The sequence below is a fragment of the Equus quagga genome, chromosome 15, assembly GCF_021613505.1.
Source record: "Equus quagga isolate Etosha38 chromosome 15, UCLA_HA_Equagga_1.0, whole genome shotgun sequence".
Taxonomy (NCBI): domain Eukaryota; kingdom Metazoa; phylum Chordata; class Mammalia; order Perissodactyla; family Equidae; genus Equus; species Equus quagga.
Genome location: NC_060281.1, coordinates 70,199,310 through 70,216,208, shown reverse-complemented (window position 1 = coordinate 70,216,208; position 16,899 = coordinate 70,199,310). Strand labels below are relative to the sequence as shown.

Genomic DNA, 16,899 nt, shown 5'->3' with positions numbered 1-16,899 from the left:
TCCAGTTTTTGTTTTTAAGTGAGTAGGCTTTAGATCTCCTAGGGAAAATTAAGCCTAAGATAAAGTTAGTCACGAAGCATCTTTCATTTTCACTCAGCAGAGTGTTGACAACTTTACCTCTGGTGGATGATTTGGGTTGGAAGCAGAGGTGAGATTCCTCTCGGGTAACTGCTTGTTTTCCCTTTGTTTTTTATGATAAATATCCTTCAGTGATGGTAGCTTCATCTCATTACTAGTATTAGACTTAAAAATATGAAACAAAATTATTTAAACGGTATTATCAATGATGAAGAAAATTTACTGATATCAAGATCAGCACCATAAAAAGATTCTGAAAATTTTAAATAAATTAAGAGTCTAGACTGACAAGATTTATAATAAAAGTTTGGAAGTCATTACCTATTATTATGAGTCCCCTTCAGAATGAAAAAGTTTTCACATCCCCTAACCATAAATACTAAGGGGATAATTTGAACCTAAGTTGTTTAGCAGCCTAAGAATACTTCCAAAGAATAAAATCCATGGTAGTCCCCTACTCAAAGTGAGAACCAAGTTTGGAGGTCAGAAAAGACTTCATGATGAATGACTGAAGCAGGACGAGGAAACTTCTCACGAGAGGAATTTCCTGCAACTCAAGGGGACAGGTATCAGAGGTGGAGTTCCTCATCTATGTAAATACATTCACGTTTAAGAGTTGGCCGACAAGAAGAGTTAAGAAGTTACTCGATGAAAATAAGCTTCTTTTTTAATCAATAGAATAAGAAGATATGTCCCTAATTTCTACAGGTTCAAATTAGAGCTTTGCTACACTGGAAATGTTGCAAAGAGGTCTAAGCTTCAAATATTAACACCTTGGACTTAAATTATTTCAAGGTGGAACCTACTGTAGGGCATGACAGGGTACCATCTAACCCTGGGCCCTGAATTTAAACTGGACATTCTCTCAAACAAGATCACAGATTTAACAAGAGATGAACCGAAAGAACACATTCAGCACAGAGCTTTAAACTTACGTCCCACTTCCAGACCCTACTACACAGGCTGCAGAGTGCCATAAATTAATATTTTTTAATAAATCCTATACCTAACTTGTGAATAAGACAATTAATTATACTTTCTGTGTGCGTGCATCAGAGGCATTAATTTGTTCAATGTAAACCCTTAAAATTTACCAGATATTTCTGTAATCCTGCTTTGGAATTTTACTTTTTATATACCAACAACCTAGAGGTCCCCTTCAAGCCTTGAAGGCCATGGCAGGTAGCAGTGCTCTGGCTGTGGGGCAGCCTGAGGAAGCCCTGCCTCGTAGCCTGGGTAAACAGGAGAATTATTGTATTTAGAGTTCACAGTAATACAAGGTATCACTTTTCACCACTTTTATGATTTCTTTTCATATTCTGACATCTCTGAAGTGCGGATGCCTCTTGTAATTAATGGCATCTTACAACTACTTTCGGTCAAGTAGCAGTTGTGACCTAATTGTCATTGCTTGCTCATAAGCAAATACCAAAGCCATCAAAATTGGCCAAATAAGTGTCAGCAGCTTGGAAGAAAATCCTAGAGCCTACACCGGAATCCCCGAGAACCAGTCTTTACGGGATGGTGAATCAGACATGTTTAGCAACATTCCCCCTCTGGGAGTCAAAAGTAGGCCAGTTCTACCTAACTACCAAGCCAGGTAAAAACTCAGCACCAAGGCCTTTCATCTTTTTTTAAAAAAATGCCAAATCACCAATGCTCGATGGCCCGAGGAAAATGGTACATGGAAAAACATAGAGACCAACACTGAGACAAAGGGAGGAGTGCAAGCTTCTGTAGGTGAAGAAGTTTTAACCAATTTACTTCATTTATATTTTCCTTTTTTAAGTAAAGTCATATGTCACTCGATGACAGGGATACATTCTGAGAAACGCATCATTAGGCGACTTCATCATTGTGCAAACATCACAGAGTGCACTTACACACACCTAGAAGGTACAGCCTACTACACACCTAGGCTGCATGGTACTAATCTTAAGGGGCCACTGTCACTCGTGCAGTCCATCATTGACAAACACCATTACATGCTGGAGACTATGTGTAAGTTACATGATACACATCTGCGTGTAAGTCTACAAGCTCTTTCTGCAAGAAAATATAAATTCTAAGTGATAAGAAAGCATTCTATCAGTCTAATTGGTAAATTTTTTTTCTTGGTAGACGATGAAACAGAAGAGAAGTCTTAAAATTGATGGCATCTTAGAGTGAACACAATCTAGTGTCAATTTACTGATGTTGCAGATCCGCTAACACACAGTGAGCCCCATAACCACCAAGCCCACGGAGCCTGCCAGCCCCGCAATCTCACTTCCCCATCCTTCCTTTCTCTTTGTGTTTATCTGTCTCTCTTCTTTGCTCCTTTCCTAAAGGATAAAATGCTGGTTTCTGTCCTTCCGTGGGACTGATGCTGACAAGTATGCTGGTCCCCTGCTGCCCCATCTGTCTACACCTGTCACTTGTGCTCACACCTCACCTGCTTACTTTAATTGTATCTCTCCCTTTCCCCAACCTACTCTCTCATCACCTGATCAAAACCCAGAAGTGAGACATGTACCTCGATGTACACATAGTGGACAGTTTTATTTCTTTGCTCTGAAGTAAACAAAATATTTACATTTCTTGCTCAAAGAAAATTAATACAGCAAATTAAACTGCTCAGAATTGTGGTACAGATCAATTAGTGGGACAGTATAACAGGATGGAAAATCAAAACCAGGTCTGGCAACAGGAAAAGTTTATCTGTGGATCTACTATGTTTAAATAGTAGGCAAAAAACCATCTCATTTAATTTCACACAACACTCCCCGGGCATTTTTAATTCCATTTTTAAGTAACTTCCTAAGATCATAGAGGTAGTGAATGACAGAGACAGAATCTGAAAGCAGATGAGTATGATATAAAGACTATGCTTTTTTCTGTATCAGAAATTGAAAACTACAAAATTTGTAATGAAATAGAGTACTTAACTACAATTGTACGTGCAAATACATAAGGGTACTGTGTTTCAAATTACCTGGCTTGGTGACACGTCCTTCTCTAAAGTCTCAGGCAAAGAGTGATGCGTGTCCTTCTCTTCCCGCTTCCAGTCAGTCAGTCCTGCCATGTACAAAGACACAGAACAGCAAAGAGTGAGGAACAAGAACAGGATCCCTTCTAGAATAACTTATTTCTACCTAAAGAAAACATGGGAAGTGACTAGCTGTTGGCTGTCCGGATACAGGAAGCTGAATTTGGATGGGAAAAGATTCACATGAGTGCCTTACCTTCTAAGAGTCCTAACTTAATGATCCAAACATTTAAAACTGAAATATTATATTAAAAGTCAAGATAAACTAGTGCAATTTAAAAAATACTTTTAAAAGACGATAATTTCTTTATGAATAGTACAGACTTCCAGGGAAGCAATGTAAAAAATTCAATAATTCGAATACTTATTGAGCTTTTACTCTGCCAGGCTCGGGGAGCAGGAAGAGTGAGACACAAGTAATAAGTAAATCACGCAGCACGTCCAGTGTGTTAGAAGGTGGCGAGCACTCTGACGGTGCATTTACAAATCAGGTAAAAGGGGATATGTAATGTGTGGGGAGTGGAGGGCAGCTGCTCTCTTTGACTAGGGTGGTCAGGGTTGGCGCATTGCAAGGGTAAAAATTAAGAAGGCTGCCATTTTAGCCACATATGAGGGAGTTCCCCCAAACTGGGAGAAGAACATTCCAAGAAGCCAGCAACCAATGCAAAAGCCCTAAAATGAGAAGATATCTGGCACATTTGAGCAAACAGCCTCCCTGCTGAGCAGAGAAAGGGAAAGTGTAGCATAAAGTGAGGTGAAAGAGAAAAAGCTAGATCTTGCTGGGCCTTTGGGCCTCTGTAAGGACCCTGGCTGTTATTCTAAGGAAGTCAAACCACCGCAGAATTTTGAACAGAGGAGTCACATGATCTGAATTATCTCTGAAAAGGATAACATTGGCTACTGTGCGGAGAAAATGGCAAGTGCAGGAGTGAGAACGGGGAGGCTGGTTAGGAAGTTACAGGAGCCCAGGTGACAGATGATGGGGGCTCCATGAGCGTGACAGCGGGAAGGTGGGTTGCATTCTGGCAATTTTCATAAAGCAGAGCTAATTCCTCCTGATGAATTGGATGTGGGATTGTGGGAGAAAAAGAGCCAGCATGTAAAATCATTAAACTAAAATAAGCTTACCACAGAGAGTTAAGAATGGCTCACAGAGGGTTTAAATTTCTTAATTCATTTTGGGGCACCTGAAAAATGCCGAGATGATTTTTGCAGCTGTTCGAATTAACTGCAAAAGTCTGTCTTTCTATCTTTACAGAATTCGTAACACAAATTAAGGCAAGTAAGGAAGTTATACCTACCAGAGGCAAACCACCTAATATATTTACAGAAACCACTCTAATATACTGTACGTGATTATCATCCTATGAGAAATGCAGACAAGCTGTTATTTTAAAAAACTCTTTAAAATATAAGTATCCGGGGGCCAGCCCCATGGTGTAGTGGTTAAGGTTCTGCATGCTCTGCTTTAGTGGCCCAAGTTCCAGGGTTCAGATTCTGAGCATGGACCTACACTACTTGTCAGCCGGGCTGTGGCAGCATCTCACATACAAAAGAGAGGAAGATTAGCACAGATGTTAGTTCAGGGCAACGCTTCCTCAAGCAAAAAAAAAGAGGAAGATCGGCAGTAGATGTCAGCTCAGGGTGAATCTTCCTCAAGGGGAAAAAATATATATACATATACATACACACACACACACATACACACAAGTATCATACCTGTTCCTGAATCAGACTTCCAATAATTTGGACTCTCATCTGGTTTATCGAGGTAAAAAGCACGAGGATGTGTAGCAGCAGTGAAGTCAGACTACAATCCAAGAAAGAAAACTATTAGCAACAGCTAAAAATCATTAGGCACAAACTGCTGACCCAAGGAATGAGAGCCAGGTGTCAAACTCAGGCCTGGAGAAACGTTCACAAGGTTCATGAACAAGGAGCCTGGTTTCTCCCTGTGGTTACAAGAAAGCAAAATGATAGGAACTAACAGTGAAGGATTTTCTTTTCCTATGTAATTTACAGATGTTTATTTTAGTTTTCCGTGGAGCTGCAAGGAGAAAACTGGGAGCAGGTGTTACTTAATGAGTTCAGAATGAAAATGTATTTATAATTTGCCATCTACTTCCAAAAGAAATTGGAAGAGCCTAGAATTAAAGTCATTTAGTATAAAAATTAATGTAAAAGCTATAAAATTCCTTTTTATAAGTCAAATCAACTCTGAAAACCGCAAACAATAATTAATATGAACTTTAAATACAAACAATTGGTTATTAGCCCTGGAAAAGGCTCCAAAGGCTTACTTATCATCAATTCCAATAATTCTGAGCTAATCTGTCCTCAAAATATCTCTGGCATTGTCACAGAAATCTGTTTCCAAACAGAACTATGTGAAAAGACTATTTTTACCAGAATTTTTCTTGTGAATTCCATCATGGTCAAACTTCTAATTCCTGTTAAAGCATCTAACCTGTCTTTGTTTAAAGCCATCCACGGACCCCCTTCAAAGTAAAAGCTCGCTGAGATAATGATGCTCCCCACCACCTCGCCTCGAAGGCATCCCTTAGCCTCTTGCCCATCACGAGAAATTCCTAGGTCATCTTTTGCCTTGTCTAAAACTCCTACCTGTTCAAATTTCTGTCAAGTGTCAGTAATTAAAAGAGCAGGAAAAGGTGAGTGGAGAAGACTAAGTGAAAAGACGCAAGTAAAATAGTGTCCTCTTCCCGATTCTGAGGTGCACACTGTAAGGCACTCGGCAGACACTCCACCCCAGTGGCTGGAGCGGGGCTCACCAGACATGGCTGCCTCTGCTCTCCTTCAGGCAAACAAGCATCGGCTGAAGAAAACAGGCCCAGCTTTGACTGAGAAAGGAAAATATGGGGCGATGGAAACCCCTTCCCAAGAAGCTGACCCAAGCAAGGCACTTCATCAGTGTGGGGGACAGTCTATCAGCCCATCTGAAAACCACCACGTCCCACAGCCTGGGAAACGGCAACGTCAAGTCTGTGCAAGACAAAGGACCCAGGAGACAAGGACCGGAGCTTCGGGAAACCCTTATGCTCAACAATATCCAACCTCAAGATGTGCCTCAGAATAGGCAGGACCCTATAAACGACCACTGCATAAAAAGGAAACTGGATCTCAAGAGAAATCTGATCAGGAGGATTCCCAGAGTTCCACTGAAACTGGAAAACAACGGGAGAAGAGAAAGGATGAAATAAAGAGGAAAGTTCTGACTTTTGTGAATCCACAGAATTTGATTCAGAATTACGCACGTAAGAAAAGTATTTCAGGTGCGGTGTCTTTGATTCCCAACCACTATTACCCGAAAATCATTTAAAACTCAAATATCAAAGAAACTCGATTTCCCTAATGATTTAATACCAAAAATATCATTCACCTTAAAAAGAAAAAAAAAAAAACTTGTCCACGAGATAGATCAAAGAAGAGGAAAAATCCTCCTCAACGGGAATCACCCCCTCATCGTGGCTTCCACTCTCCACGCTCTGCCATCAGCAGAGGCAGGCCTATCCCCAAGGGCAGTTCTCAGCAGGGCGCCTGATCTTCCTGCTACTGGTCTGACTCTCCAACAAGCCGAGGAGGAAAATGAGGCTAGACCAGTGGTTCCCAGGCTTGACAGCACACGAGAATCACCTGAGGAGCTCTGAAGCCTCCTGATACACAGGTCACGCGCGCACCAAAGAGGGCAGACCGATGGGGTTGGCAGCCGGGCACAAGTCGATTTTTTAAGCTCCTCAGGAGGCTCTCATGTGCAGCAAAGTTTGGGAACCACTGTGCTACACTGAATAAATAATGAGCTAGGTCACAAAAGACAAGAAAACCAGTGAAGGTACCAAGTCACATACCACAAACTCAAAGTTTATGACAAGTGGAAAAGTCTCTCCAGACCGAGTTTCAGTTAAGGTGAAAAGAGAAGAAAAGAAATCAGTATGTATGAAAACATTCTTCTCCCTTTCTGCCAACCTATTCCAATGAAAACGCAACTTTCAGCCCAGCCTCCAAAGGCGTTCACGCTATCACACCAGACAAGAACACACCGTCCTTGATGGCACACAGGCGCAAAAGAAGAGCGCTACCAAGGCAGCACTAGAGGCCATGTCTGGGACGTGGGCAGACGCTTTCGGTTCACGCCGCTTTCTTCACCTCCACTTCCCTCCTCCACATGAATCTGAGTAAGTTTAAAGAACGGTGATACTAGGGAGCCTAAGTATCACGGGCTGAAGAAAGAAAATTTACTGAAAGCAAAGAGGAAGAAATAGTGCCTTGTGAAGGCTGAGCGACTGTCTTCTTTCAACTTCTCCTCTTTAATAGATCTTTTTCATAGGATGATGGAAAGAGTATGTTTAGGATGATCAAGACATGGTCAATTTCTAAAGGTGTCAAGTTTGTAGAGAAACCTGACTTTTGAATTTCAGTGTATTATACTAAACAATGTTATTCTATGGCAATTTAGGCCAAAAAGGCTTTAAAGATGTGTGACACTTGCCAAAGCAGCTGCTACATTAGCAAAAGGGCCGCACAGAACTTAAACATTTAATCTCTTACAATTTGGATTATAAATTCAGAGTTGTCCAAACTTCCACATTTTTTTATAAAGCCATCATAAGCATTCACACATATAATACTACTTCTTACAACTTAACAGTAGTATAAATTACTTGAGGGTTTTCTAAAAACAATTAAATGGATTACTCCCTGGCTAAATATAAACATTTGCACTGCAAAGAGAATTAAGACCTTTACAAAACGGTTCATTTCTTATAGTATTTTATCCCTCATTAGTTTTTATTTATGGCCTACTAAAGAACCAATACTTAGAGCAAATCACTGTTTCCAATCCTCTGACACACCAAAAGGAAGATATATCAACAGAACAAATGAATTATACAAAAGAAAAGGCAAAAAACGTCAAATGGATGAGCATTTGGTAAACCCAACGGGAGCTGGCCTGTTGGCACAGCGGTTAAATTCACATGTTCTGCTTCGGCCGCCCGGGGTTCACCTTTTCGGATCCCGGGCGCGGACACGGCACCGCTTATCAAGCCATGCTGTGGTAGGCGTCTCACACAGAAAGCAGAGGAAGATGGGCATGGATGTTAGCTCAGGGCCTTCCTTCCTTCAGCAAAAAGAGGAGGATTGGCAGATGTTACCTCAGGGCTAATGTTCCTCAAAAAAAAAAAAAGGCCGGTTTGGTAAACCCAACATAATTACCAGCACTGAAGCATGCCAGAGGGAGGGGACTTTTCACCTACTTTCTCCGTTGGTGATTTCTTGATTTGCTCACTTCCTTGCACAGATTTTGAAAACCCCTCTTCTGCATGTGCTCTCTTTGGTTGGTTCTGCTTCAGCTTTTGTGCCCATGATGTTATAGATTTACTATTTAAAAAGAGAAGACCAAAAGTACTCTCTTTAGATGCTGTCCTTCACAATAAATCAAACACTGGTAGACACAGAGTCAGTGCAAAATGCTTTGATGTGCTTTTCTGACAGCAGAGGATGGATTTGTATTGATTCACCTAAATTCCTTTGCCCAAGACAAAGCCAACAAACAGATGACCAGTGATTAACAATACATATAGTCTGCAGCCACGGGACAGAACGAAAACTGTCCCACGGCCCCTTCCAGTACTAAAAGCACTGTGAAAGCATATTTATTTACAGGAAACAATAATTATACTGTGTACACAAAAGATTTGTGTTGCTACAGCTAAATACCTTACTTTAGATGTCACATTTCAGAGATATAAAACTGAAAGTTTATTTTAAATGATTTTTTTAAATGATTTTAAATGATTATTGGCTTTACAAACATTCAGTCACGTTTCCTTCACTAAAAAGTCCCCTGGGCAATCAAAATGTCATTAAACTTACAAAGTCTCTTTTTATATATAAGAAAACATAGAATTGAGTATGCTTGTGTATACTTTTTGGTTTCAAATTATATGAGTATGTGTGACAAAATTCCACTGTTGATACAGTCCCATACTCCAATTTTTAGTAAGTTTATAGTGACCAGAAAATATAAAAGTACCTTTCTGGCAAGACCCCCCACCTTAAGAGTTTAGTAGTAGTCTTACAGCATTGCAAATAGGAAGAAAGTGAGATGTCATTAGTATACAATATGCTTTGTTTATTTCAATTTTCCACAGACAATAAAAGAATTTGATAAAACTGATAAATGTTCAAATACATCTCTTTCTAATATAGTCCAGCTAAAAGGTGATTTATTTACTATATTCTAAATGTAATAAACCAGTAAAACTACCTTTAAATGATGGAGAAATTCTACTCACCTATTTGTTTTTCCACCGTATACTTCCGAAATCTTACTTTCACCAAGAAAACTGTGCTCAAGTTCACCAGGAAAAGTGGAAATATCTTCCTTTAAAGATGCACCGAACTCCTCAGTAGCATGGATATAAAAACTCTTGTTTTTTACACCATCTACAGGTGACTCCGTCGGCACCACAGGCGCTCCGTACCGTCCTTTAGAAAACTCTTGGAGCTCCATGAACTCCTGAGGGTCCTTTGATTTGTAGGAATTTAATTCTGAGACACAAAAGGTACCATACCCGCTGCTCACTGAGCTGCTGTCCACGATGCAGTCTGGGTGTGATGCGGATGCTTCCTGCTGCATTTCAGGTTCCTTAGACTTAGGGTAACTAACAACAGGTTCATTTCTCTCACTGTTTTCAGAAAAAAAACCCATTTGACTTTCTGAAGATGTGTGTTTACCTAAAGAACTTCTATCATAGGAGGCCCAGGAAGCATTACTGGTCTGTAACTTGACTAAATTTTTAATCTCCTCTTGTATACGCTGAAAATAAAGTTATAGATTTGGGTAAGAAAGTATATTAAACATCACATTTTTATAGATGTTATGAAAATATTGTCCTTAAAAATATGATGATATTATAGTAAAGATAATACGTATGCTTTATCTTTAGTTTACAAACAAAACTGATAGAGTATTAATTGGTTCTTCTGCAAACCTTACAATATTAAAAAAAATCAATACAAATAACAACTTACTTGAATTTGGTTGTGAAACTGTTCCTGCCGGGCGACTATCTGTTCTTGGCATTGTTTTTCCACCAAATCGAAGAGCTGTAACCACCTGGCCTATTAAATTACAAAATATTTTAGTTAAAAATCATTTTTAACCTAATATTTAATTAAATAAATTCCTCCAGTGGGTAAGGGCCTTTTTTAAAAATTTATTTCTTATTGTAAAATTTTTAAGCTGAATTAAATAGGTATAAAACTATATTTAATGCAAAAATACAAGGATATAGGGCTTAGGGATACTTTCTCATGCAACCTGTGGTCTGGGTAAACTTGAAGGTCTGGATAAATCTTATTTCTCAAATGGCATCTTAATGTGATGTCATCTGCTATCATTTCTGATTAATCAAGAACCAGGAGTTCCACTTTGTATTTGTCTTAAGTTCCTCTTCCTTTCCTCATAACAGCTAATGATTTTCTTAAACACTGATTTGTACTCAGAAAAAGAATCCCATGTTGTCCTAATAAATAAAAGAGTCAGTTATTTTACCAGCAAAATGGGTTTATTTGGGAACAGCAAAGAAATTGCAGTTTGGGACAAGCAAGCTATAGCAAAAGCCACGGGCAAGTCCCGTAAACAAAGGAAAGGACCATTACTTTATAGAGAAAAAGGAGGAAGCTGAGAGGGGTTGTTTTAAAAGAAAGTCCGTTTGGGGCCACCCGGTGGCACAGTGGTTAAGTTCACACTCTGCTTCAGCAGCCCAGGGTTCTCCAGTTTAGATCCTGGGCTCGGACCTACATACCGTTCATCAAGCCATGCTGTGGCGGCATCCCACACAGAGGAAGTAAGACTTACAGCTATGATGTACAACTATGTACTGGGGCTTTGGGGAGGAAAAAAAAGAGGAAAAGTGGCAACAGATGTTAGCTCTGGGCCAAGCTCAAAAAATAAAAAAAGCAAAGTCCGTGAGAGAAAAGTGAGAGTGCAGGGTGATGATGGCTGGGCTTGCTGGGAAAGGAGAGTGCTTCCTGGAGGAGGTGTGTAACCGATGCCTTCCTGTTGGGGTCTGTAATTGACCTGGCGTGGCAGTAGCGAGGGCTCCCCCTTTTGGCCTCCCAACTCCATTTTAAATGAGGTTTCCTTTATTCTTTTTCACGCCCACATTTTAAAATAACAAATAGTCTGGTATTATGAGAATTCAACTCCTAATTTATTTGTTATTTAAGTAAATTTATTCTTTTTAAAGTCAGATGTTGAAGTGTTTTAAAGCACTACAGCTGATAAAGGAGTGAAAAAATGACTCAAAACCCATGGAAGTGCCGATAACTCCCTTCACAGCCACTTTTAGGTCCTGATCCATCCTCACTCCCGAAAGCAGTTAGTACTCCTAGAACTAGACTAAGCCAAAACACGGCAGGAAAGGGGGCATGGAGTTCCCCAGAGGCTAAATTCAGTCTCAAAGCTGGTGGACTTTCAGTTACAGACTACACACAATAATACACGATGTCAATAAGTAGCTACCAGGATGACTAGCTTCCCTTCTTAAACCTTTCAATGTCTTCCCACTCCTGCCACCTTACAGAGCCCGCAGGACCTGGCTCATACATTCCTCCCAACTTCGTCTCACCTGCTCTGTCCCTTGCTTGATATACACCGGCCTCGCTGGCCTCTTTGTGCTCCCTGAACATGCCACAACTGTCTTCTACCACAAAAGCTTTGTACTTGCTGTACCCGCTGCCCGGAAAGCTCTTTCCCCAGCTCTTAACATGGCTGGCTGCTTCCGATGCTGCAAGTTCAGCCTAACTGTCACCTTCTCCAAGAGAGCTTTCCAAACCATCCTTACAGTTACTCTTGTCGTCCTGTTTATTTCCTTCAGAGCACTTACCACTGTCAGAGAGTACCTCATGTGTTCACCTTGTTAACTTGTCTACCATCCCTCTATCTCCAGCTACGACACAATGCGTATGAAAGAGTGAGCACTCAGAAATACAGTGTAAATGAGTATATAAAAATGTGTATTTCAAGCTGAACTTTTCTGGGTACTATAGACTACACACTCCAGAAGCCCTTCGGGTTAATGCTGAAAGCCAGTTACAGAACCACAGTACACAAGAGAAATAAGTTGAAACCTGTATAACAGGATTAAGGCAAAGGGGGAAAAAACCCTCAGGATTGGAAAAGGAAGGCTTCAAAATGAAATATGACTACTGAGAGGCAGTATTAATACTAAATCAACTAACTTCAGGGCAAGGTAGGCTGGATCACATTAAGTTCCTCATCTTCTCAACTTACCTATAATATAAAGTATCTTATATTAATGACAACAAAAAAGAAATAATGCGGGGCCGAGTGGTTAAGTTTGCACACTCCGCTTCGGCGGCCCAGGGTTTCGCCGGTTCGAATCCTGGGCATGGACACGGCACCGCTCATCAAGCCACGCTGAGGTGGCATCCCACATGCCACAACTAGAAGGACTCACGACTAAAAAATACACAACTATGTAGTGGGGGGCTTTGGAAGAAAAAGGAAAAACATAAAATCTTTAAAAAAAGAAAAAGAAAGAATCAGGCAACAGTTTTCACACAGCTTATACTAACCTTAAGCAACACCCTTCGGGGGTTACTTTTAATCTGATAAAGCTACTATTCACATAAAACTAAATTACAATATGAGGCCAGCCCAGTGGCATAGTGCTTAAGTTCACGCACTCTGCTTCAGGGGCCCAGGGTTTGCAGGTTCAAATCCCAAGCGTGGACCCACACACTGCTCACCAAGCCATGCTGTGGCAGCGTCCCACATACAAAACAGAGGAAGATTGGCACAGGTGTTAGCTCAGGGCCTATCTTCCTCACCAAACAAACAAACAAAAAAACCTAAATTACAATAATGATAGAATAACAATTTATGCAACAAAAAATGTAAGACATTTGATATTAATCACATCCTTATTATCATTTTCCGATTTAGGTTATAGATGAATAGCGCTTAGGATATAAATTAGTGGAGACGATTTTGTTCTTCTTGGCCAGATTTTATAGCTAACATTTTAATTTTAAATAAACTTATTTAAGAACATTATAAATGCAGTGAATAACATTATTCACTTAACTATTAAGAAGGGGTATTATTCATTTCAAACTAAAATGATTTATGTGACCTGAATTTTACATATTGTTGGAGGATATGGCATCTCTTTAAAGTTTTCCCCTGCATGCAGTGTTTTGATGCGATAAGCCTGCCTGGGATTTCTAGTCTGGCCCAGTAAATACCCTTTGGGCTCTGACATCCAAGGTCTGACCCCCAGCTCTCCACCAACATCCTGTGTGGTGCGGAACAAGTAAACTTAATTTCTTGTGCCTCAGTTTCCTAATTTATAAAATAGGAATAATAATGGAGGAATAATAGTCTCATAGATGGTTGGGAGGACCAAATTTTAAGTTTAAATATGATGCATGTAAAGCAGTGATTTCAATGGGGGAACTATACTTTGAAAACCTGTGAGGTCATGGTTGTCACAAAGGTGGGGGGACACGGGGCCGGCCTGGTGGCCCAGCAGTTAAGTGCACACGTTCTGCTTCAGTGGCCCGGGGTTCGCTGGTTCGGATCCCAGGTGCGGACACGGCACTGCTTGGCAAGCCATGCTGTGGTAGGCATTCCACATAGAAAGTAGAGGAAGATGGGCACAGATGTTAACTCAGAGCCAGCCTTCCTCAGCAAAAAGAGGAGGATTGGTGGCTGATGTTAGCTCAGGGCTTATCTTCCTCAAAAAAAATATTTTTTAATTAAAAAAAAAATACATCGGCTCCAGAGCTCTTCATGTTCAAATTGTGGAAGGTTTCATGTTCGGTTTAATAACATGAATTAGTCCCCTAAAGGGGCAGAAATCAGACAAATGTTAAAAACAAGGTGAAAACATGAAATTCAGGGAAAAGAGTCAGGAATAAGACTTGCACAATCCTTACCCCACCCACTCTTTCTAAAGTGCTACACTAAAACATGAGAGGATTTCGCTTTTTTAGCATACGAAATGCCGCAAAACACACTAAATATATTCAAGAAATTTTACTGAAATGGCCAGAGGGATATTTCATAGTCTGTCAAAGTAAGAAATATCTTAAGAAACTCTTCACCTAATAATCAATTATATGTCTACATTACAAAAATTAAGCAATTATTACTAAACATAATAAAAATAATTATCTGTTTTATCACAGGTGAAGAAGAAAGGGCAGAAAGAAAGAAATGGGTTCAAATGTGAAAAGGGGTGAGTAGCTGGTTGGTATTCTGGCTTACAAAAATCTGTATCTTAAATTCACAAATATATTCTGAGTCGGATTTAAGGTGCTGATTTCAAAGTATTATGAGTAACAATTTCTAGTCAGACATGAATTTGCCAAACTACAAGAGGCAATGCCTCATCTTTTAAAAACATGTTGTCAGGTATTATAAGCTAATGAGTAAGTACGTTAGCAGAAACATTTCATAAAACCTTCTATTTTTAATTGCTTCATTTTACAATGGCATTTTATAGGTCTTTCGTATTAGCACATACAGATGTTATATGGAAAAACATAAAAACTTAAAGCATAATGTTTTTAAGGTTTACAATAACACTCAGTTATTTTTATAACTTCAATGATTACAGATAAGGAATAATAAGTAATCACACTGAGGGGTGGCCGCTAGTAAATTCTTAAACAGGCACTGTCTCATTCCATTTATTCTACATTCTGAAAAGTAACACAAATGATGGTTTTAAAAGTATGATTAACATTTAAAACAAAATCTACACTCTAAATAAAGAATTTAATAATAATAATAATGTTTTATACATTCCTATTAAGCATTACCAAATCTAGCCTTGGAAAAGTCTATCTTGGGCATTACTCTATGAAACAAAATTTATATATACCAGTATTCTTTGAACTGTTAAGTTTTTATATCACAATTTAACCTATGGACCAAAAAAAGGACTAGTGACCTGAAAAATCAACATAACTCAATGTATCACAGCTAAAAGTGATAAGGTACTAAATAGAACCCTTAACTGATAATTAGAACATTCAAATATTTCAAAGTGGATTTAGATTTTCTTGATGACAATTCCATATGAGTTACTTAAAACATTAGGATTAAAAACAATATTAATAATTTTGGAATTCTCATTTCTCCGAACAAAGACATTTTAGTTCACATTTTAAATATAAACAGTATGTCTAATCACTAATATATTGTTAAAACATACTTTTGATCATCTTTATCACATTCATTCAATATCGTTCCCCAATACTCGATCACCTTACTTTAGCAATAACTTTAAGTATCATGCTCTTCAGGATATAAATTTCTAATAATTTAGAGTTTAGCAGAGGCACGTTTTATAATTATTTTAAAATTCTGAAAATAAAACAAAACTAGATACCTCACAGTTTTTCCAAAGTTCCGAATCAGTCTTTCCACTGTTTTGGAGCTCTTGCATTAAAGAGGTTAGGACTTCCACTGTACCTTGAATTACAGACGGTCTGGTCTTCCCTGAGAAAGAGGATACCCCATTTGTACTAAGGTGGGGACTACTTCTGTTGAAACATAAATAATTCAAATGGTTTTCTTCATTCTACCAAAGTGTTGAATAATTCAGCAGTTCAAGATTTAGCAGAGCAGTAAAAAACTACTGATATTTAATCCTTCCTAATGGCACCTCATTTGTTGAAAATCTGATCACAAGTTTGTCCACGAAAGGAAAATAGCAGTAAAAAGACAGACAGCATTTATCTTTTTAAAAACACAACAGAAAGACCTTCTTCAAAAGTGAGAACCAGCAGAATACAAAAGTTCCTGCTAAACGATAAGAAAAATTTCCAGCTTCTCCAATCTAAATTATTCCAGAGGATTATTTCACCCCACTTCAAGAACAGCCCTTTAGTGTCATGGAGATTCTTTCTCCACTGCCCAGAATTACAGTCAAGTCTTGTTAACTGCATCCCCCTAATTTGGTGTGATAAGCTGATGCTTATCTTTGCACTGTCTGAATAAAAGTTGGGCCCAGCAAATTAGCAGCAAATATTCAGGATTGACTCAGGCTATTCAGGGTGTAAAACAGCATTGATTCTTTCCAGAAGGACTGCTTTTCCAAACTCGAGACGAGTTTATTTCAGATTTGTTTTATAAAAACACAAAGTATAATTAAGGACATTAAAATGTATTTCAATTCCAATCACTGAAAGATGATTATCATTTATTTATTGATACTCCGCTTTGTTTCACAAAGACTTTGTAAAAAAGAGGGCACTAATGAAAATAACAGTAAAATAATAGAGTTAGGTTGGAGAAAATGTTAATAAAAATTCAAGGGAAAGAACATAGTATGCTGTCGTAAGGGGTTTATATAGTTGTGTAATAAGTTTAAATGTGGCCAATTTAACTGCCAGTCACAACGAAAAGGGAGACAAGTTCAGTTACATAATTTTCATTAGAAAGCCACATTTAGGTTCCTCCAAGCAAATCAAACCCTATGTTCTCAAAGAGATTTCTTCTAGAAGTGGGCTTCAAGGGGCCCCCAAATGATCCAGGAAACAAAAAGCATGACCAGTTGTATAGACTGCACGACAGACATCCCTTCTGGATCATTTCCCATGCTTTTTGTTTTCCCCCTTTCACCCTACTTTAATTTATGCTTTCTCCTTTTATTTTCTATATTTTATAAGTGGCCTTAAATTCCTCCTGAGGAGGGCAGAGAATGAACACATTTTTCAAGGAATTTATTTATAAT

The 16,899-nt window shown here is 39.0% G+C and overlaps 1 protein-coding gene across 7 annotated transcripts in view; it reads right to left on the bottom strand.

Moving 5' to 3' along the window:
• The window catches only part of MPHOSPH9 (M-phase phosphoprotein 9), a 57,744-nt gene that overhangs the window by 37,070 nt on the left and 3,775 nt on the right, over positions 1 to 16,899 (bottom strand). For 3 of the 7 annotated variants that reach the window (XM_046641168.1, XM_046641169.1, XM_046641173.1), the window contains exons 3-9: positions 15,553 to 15,706; positions 10,157 to 10,246; positions 9,418 to 9,941; positions 8,377 to 8,500; positions 4,826 to 4,916; positions 3,053 to 3,135; positions 118 to 243 (exon numbers count right to left, since the gene is read on the bottom strand). In XM_046641168.1, the coding sequence (XP_046497124.1) occupies positions 118 to 243; positions 3,053 to 3,135; positions 4,826 to 4,916; positions 8,377 to 8,500; positions 9,418 to 9,941; positions 10,157 to 10,246; positions 15,553 to 15,706 (1,192 nt within the window). The remainder of the gene's footprint in view (positions 1 to 117; positions 244 to 3,052; positions 3,136 to 4,825; positions 4,917 to 8,376; positions 8,501 to 9,417; positions 9,942 to 10,156; positions 10,247 to 15,552; positions 15,707 to 16,899) is intronic. The other 4 variants (XM_046641172.1, XM_046641171.1, XM_046641175.1 and 1 more) reach the window with 3 other exon arrangements.